The sequence below is a fragment of the Falco cherrug genome, chromosome 4, assembly GCF_023634085.1.
Source record: "Falco cherrug isolate bFalChe1 chromosome 4, bFalChe1.pri, whole genome shotgun sequence".
In the NCBI taxonomy this organism is placed as follows: domain Eukaryota; kingdom Metazoa; phylum Chordata; class Aves; order Falconiformes; family Falconidae; genus Falco; species Falco cherrug.
The window spans coordinates 70,611,068-70,617,067 of NC_073700.1; the positions used below are offsets into that span (position 1 = coordinate 70,611,068).

Consider the following 6,000-nt stretch of genomic DNA (forward strand, 5'->3'; position numbering starts at 1 on the left):
CACTTGATCTACTACAGCTCCAAAGATAAGCTTTTGCCTTTCATGCCACATTGCATACTTCTCTTCCACTTCTCCTCCCACTAAAGCTCAACAAAGCTTTTAACTCAAAAATAATTTAAACCAAAAAAATGTGCATCCTTCACAAGGAATGGTGCATAAACCCAAATACAGAAACTGGCTATATGGGGGCACTGGAGTCTGTCCACGCACATCTACTTGCAAGGTCCAGATAGCGCAGATGCTTTAAGGGAGCAGCTCTTCCTGCACAGCTGACTTGGCAGCCATGCTCCCTACACACCCTGTGCTCCCAGCAGGCTTTTTACAAAGCACTGTGCTATCAGAGCACATTCTTTAGTATTATTTTAAATGTGGAACTGCATCCTGAAATCCCTTCCAAGAGTCAGATTCTCCTTACACAGGGCCAAGTGTCCAACTGCCACATTCAAAACAGGTACATTTAAAATACATAAACTAGAAAGAGAAGTGGAGAAAAGCATAAGCAAAAAGCCTCAGTGTAATTGGATGAGGGGAAAACATTTGAACAGCCTTTTCTCAAAAATGAAGACTTCTAAAACCACCCCAAAGATCTGGAAGTACAACTTTTAGAACCTGTCACCAGTGGAATAGCTCTGGACCTGGGAAGGGACCAGCACTCATGACATCATCCTTTACCAGCATAAACAGACTATGAAGTAGGGGGAAATCTGCCATGCCACAAGGGTCTGTGACAGAGCCCTAGTCTGACACAGACAAGCCCTGCCCACAAACTGAGCCTCTTGCCAACATGGACTGTGAGGAACAGATACAGAAGATACCAAGAGGTAAAAGAGGAGGAGAGGATATGGCCCTGGAGTACAGCTTGTATAACTGGAAACATGAACTGAGATCAGGGTTGTGGGCTGATGGAGTGGGAGGGCAGTTGGAAAAGATTCACTGGGAAAGGGGTCTTCTTTTACACTGACATTTTGGAACTTTCTTGGAACCCTGCAGCCTGGCCAGCAAGTAGGTGTGGATAACTGGCTAGCTGAAAAGGGTCACATAGACATAGTCCAGCTGGCTGGACAAAAATGCACATGGCTCTCAGCTTATCTGAAGTAAAGCAAAAGTTACACAATAACAGCAAGATTGCAGTGGGAAAAGAATGTTGCAGGTGGGAACAGATAACTACAGAAGAGAAACTAGGGGCGGGCTTGGTATTTAGGCAACTAACCAATAATGAGCTTAACTTTTGTAATATGTATGAGCTAATTATAACAAAGGCATAAAAGGTGACTGTAAGGTTCAATAAAGGAAGTCTGCTGATCACTCATATTGAGTGACTGTGTCCTCCCTCCGTCGCAACAAGTAGGTAAGGCAGACAAACAGAAGTTGAATTTATCTGCCCAAGATGACAAATCCAAGATGCTGAGATACCCCAGCAGCAATGAGAAGGGAACCCAGGTGTGCAGGGTCACAGCACACAGAGTGCCATGGCATCACACAAGCTGCTAGACCACACAGCTTCAAATTTCTTTTTCCAGATTCCAGACTCAGCTTTCCCTATGACTTCCACAGCCATTATGCTTAATAATATGATGAGTCCCAAGAAAGCGGTTAAAGACCTGATCTTGTAATAGCTTTAAAGTCAAAGGCTAAGTTGCAAGACTAAACTGTTTCTTAATCCCAATGATATCCTTAAATACCTTACAAATTAAAAAAAGCAGTGAACCCATCACCACAAGCTCTAATGCAAATAAATAAAAATTTAATTGATACTGTAAGAATACAAAAATGAATATTGAGAAGCAACTACAGTCTTATTCTGATACATTTACTAATGCTGAATTGTAAATGCCTTTAAGAAAATAAATTTTAAAACCGCACCATTTCAAAAGGACTATTTATTTACAGAGTGCTACACTTCACAAGGCAGATGAAGAAAGAAGAATTAGGCCCTCAGCGACTACGGCTCATAGAAACATACTGGAAACAGTTCAGATTTTCTCCTAAATTTTCTAAAAGACAGAAAGCTGCCTAAATCTCAGCGCAAGAAAGAAAGAAAGAGCTCAAGTTCATCTGCCATTATAACTGAAAATAGTCTGTAGGATTTAAAATTTTGGAAGGATGAGGGGGTGTGGAGCTCACTAATGCATTCCAGGACCAAACTTCATGAGCTGTAGCTGCCAAATGAATAGATTTATTTTAAGGAATATGTTTAAAGCTGTTACTATCAAAGCAGCTTCTCCCATTACTCAGCAGTCCTCCAGAAACAGGATTTGATAAATTAATTTTCTGGCACTGTTCCAAGTATATATTTACTAAACAAAAAATGTTTAGGAGTTTTGGAGGAGATTTTTTTTTCCAAGTATCCCTTAATTAAACATTCAAACGACAAATCCTGCGGTTATTATTCATGGTCGTATTTATTCATAAGGAACAACCTTATCAAAGCCAGCCACAGAGTCAGGGAACACACAGGAATGAGTTCTGACAAAGAGATTTCTCTCATCACTCCTTGTACTTCCCTGCCACCAGAAAGCTGTTGAGCTCCCAGGCACTAAATCCCCAAGACATTCCTGACCACAAGAAAGCCAGTGCTGTGTAAGTGTGTCAAAGTAAATAGGCCAGATTCTAGTTCCCTGGTTAAAGCCACTTTTGCGATTTCTGCTCAGAGGGAAAGGCAGCTCCAGAACTTGATGACATACAGAAGCCTTGTAAGAGAAATGCTCTGGGAAAAGGTGGGATTCCTGTTGGCCGTCTCTGGCCCTCCTTCCAGTTTGCCAGTTCCCACCAGTTTTCCTTACAGGTCATACACAGGAGTCTCCACAACAATGGTACCTTAAGGTTTCTCAACAGTCAAACCAGCATAAAAAACTCTTACCTCTGCTCCTGGCCACTTGCTTCCCTCCATGCTGCAGTCTGCCATCTCCTAATTTGCAACAATACCACTGCTTGTACCTGGCTTAATTCCACAGAAGCAGGGCTTATAGCATAGTAAAGAAGTACTTTTTAAACACACTTCCATCTTTCATGACATTAGCATGGTATCCAAAGACACCTCCACAAAGAACAAGGTCTCAAACCAGTATTTATTTTTCCTATAACATACTAAGCGTTTATCAAAAGGACTTCTAAAAACAGGACCAAACACTTTATTCCTTGAGCACCGATCTTTCACTGCTGCCAGTCTAAATTTCAGATATTCCAGGAATATAAACTGAGGCAAATAATAGAAGAGTATGCTACAGTACGTTTTAAGGGCTCCATTTTGTTCAAATTCAAGTCACGGTAATCTTGCCTTCTGCTTCAGCCATAAAAAGACTAAACCCTGACAACCTTTGAGATCCAAGCAAAAAACCCTGCAAGGTGCCCCTGACTCCTAAAGCTAATGGAAAATGACAGCAGGCAAAGACTTCCCACATCTTCTTAAAACAGTGATTTCCCTAAGGGATAGCTAACTTTCTTTACCAGAATAAGAAACGAGCCCCCAGTCCTTTTATATATGGATTTATACAGAGATACATGTATAGACAGACACCCTTCTTTCCCAAATCACTGCTCCAGAGATCACTAGATCAACACCATAAAAGGAATGGCAGTTATCTGCTAGACAGATATGCCTCAAAATATTTGTGTAAGTGCTTTAAAAAAGGACCAAATCACATTTTTTGATGGGAGGTTTTAAAAACCACATAATCACATTTCACTTAGGAAGAGGTTTTAAAACCTGTATCTAGCACATCCAGAAAAAGGTCAAAACTAACAGCTAACATTTTAATCCATTAGTTTTAAAGACACAGGTTAGGGAAGACGGTAAAACATCTGTGGGCCTCAGCCATTCAAATTGTAATAAGAAATACCTTATTTGCAGACATCCCCCTCTTTTCTAGCATCTGAAAAACTAAAGCCTATGGAAAAGCAGCTCAGTACCAGAATAAGCCAAGAAGGCTGATAACCTACACAAATGCACATTTCCACATTACTGCCCCAGAGCCTCATGCTTGTAAAATTAACCTTCAGATCCACACCTGGTGTGAGCAGAAGACAAGTTGCAGACCTGTGAATTGATTATTTCTTCTGCACAAGCAACAAATCAGTTCTGAAGTAAAGCTACCAACCAGATTACATCAAAAAAATATTTTAAGAAGAAGTACAATTTAACTAAAAGTTAGTTGGGCACTTTGTTTGCTTTCTTGAGATAGAAACTGTCTACATTTTAAAAAACACTAAACAGTAAGAAGCCTACCTAAATGGGATCTCTTTGTGAGCAACTAAAACCAGAACTATAAACGGACACAGAGGGATCTCTTCTTACAAATAAGACATAAGTTATTCCTATGGCCAAGATGTCCATTTGGTATGAACTGAAGCAGCGGCATTAACTCACTGAAAGATAAAAAAAACTTACCAAGAGGCACAGCAAGGTAATACAAAAGGCCTGGTGTCGGCATGTCACTCCCATAAGCAAAGCAAATGTTTCTTTAACAAGAGTTTAAGTGAAGACTTTTCAATAAAACCCTTTTCATAAACAGATACAAATACAGAAAACTGGAAGTAATTACATGATTGTTTTTCCTTTTTTGTTTGTTTGTTTACTTGATCCCATCATATCTCAAAAAAGACCAACCACTTTACTAGCTTTGGGAAACAAGTATTTAAAACAAAACCAAGACAAACCAAAACCTAATCAATTCACAAATACCATATGGTAAACCAACTACTGATTTATAGCACTTCTTCAAACTGTCTTTCAGGTAATCAATTACTGAGCACTTCTTTCTCCTCTGTTAAGCTCAGGAACTTTGGCCAAGCGGAGTGGGTCTGCCAGATGCCAGCAGCACAACAGCTGGTAGAAGTGCTCCCGCAGCTCCTGTTTCTAAAAACGCTCGATTTGGTTCACGACATCCCACGACAGCAATATAACAAAAGCGAATCCCTCCTAAACTGCGCAAATCTGCTGGTGGAAAGCATCGAAGAATTTAGGAACAACCTGTAAAGCTAGCACAAAACCAGTTACTTCTAAAGTAGGCTTTCCTTGGCAAGTCAGCGCTGGCTTCAGGGGGAATTCCGTTTTCTGTACTTTATATAAAGCTCTGTCAGAAGCATGAGGGAGTAAATGAAGAAGCGGGTTATACTGAGAAATTTTCCCTGAAATAAAAATAAGTTATGAGATCATAGCCAGAGGCATCTGCCTCAAAACAAACACAGAAATAACCCTGCACACAGGCGGGGCAGCCCGCACGCAGCTGACGAGCGTAATTAACTTTCCCACCGCGCCGCAGGAGATCGGCCAGGCCGGCCTCGCACCGCGGGCCGGGAGACCGGGCCAGATCCCGCGGGGGAGAAAAGTCCTTGGAATTAAGCGGCCAAGCTGGGGCGGGGGGGGGGGGGGGTGGGGGCGGGCAGAGAAGCTCCCTGGCAGCCCGGCGCTCCCGGGACGGCGCGGCCCGGCCACCGCCGCGCTCCCCCGCGGCCCCCGACCCCCGCCGCGCTCCCCCTTCCCCGCCGCCGGGTCCCCCGTGGCGAAAGGGCGGCGAGCGCGTACCTGCGTTTTGGAGGGTCTCGATGTTCTGCGGCCGGGAGGCGAGCTCGGCCACCGCTTGCGCGAACTGCGTCCGGGCGCGCTGGTACTGCTCGAAAACTGCGGGCGGCAGCGCCGGGGCACCGGGTCAGCGGCCGCCCCGCCGGCCCCGGCCCCGGCCGCCGCCGCCCCGGCCTACCTTGCAGGACCTGCCGCTGGCTCATGGCGGCGGCGCAGCGGGCTGCGCGCCCGCGCAGGGCCGCACTGTGTGTACCCGTCGCCCTGGCAACCAGGCGGAAGCCGCGCCGCGGGGGGGCGGGGCCGCGCCACTGCCGCCTGTGACGTCACGCGCCCTCCCGCCGCGCACCGCCCCGCGCTGCCCCCGGCCCAGCTCGGCCCCCGGCCCCGCTCCGCGCCGCTCTGCGGCCCCCGGCCCCGCACCGACCGGCGGTGCGTGCAAGCGGGCACGAGATGCAGCCCGGGCGGGCTGCACCCGGATG

At 45.5% G+C, this 6,000-nt stretch overlaps 1 protein-coding gene across 1 annotated transcript in view; it reads right to left on the reverse strand.

The window, feature by feature from the left end:
• The window catches only part of SPAG6 (sperm associated antigen 6), a 45,209-nt gene extending 39,411 nt beyond the window's left edge, over positions 1-5,798 (reverse strand). Inside the window, exons 1-2 of the mRNA XM_055709889.1 lie at positions 5,700-5,798; positions 5,525-5,620 (exon numbers count right to left, since the gene is read on the reverse strand). Coding sequence (XP_055565864.1) covers positions 5,525-5,620; positions 5,700-5,724 — 121 coding nt within the window. The 5' untranslated portion in view covers positions 5,725-5,798. The remainder of the gene's footprint in view (positions 1-5,524; positions 5,621-5,699) is intronic.
• Positions 5,799-6,000: the final 202 nt, after the last annotated feature.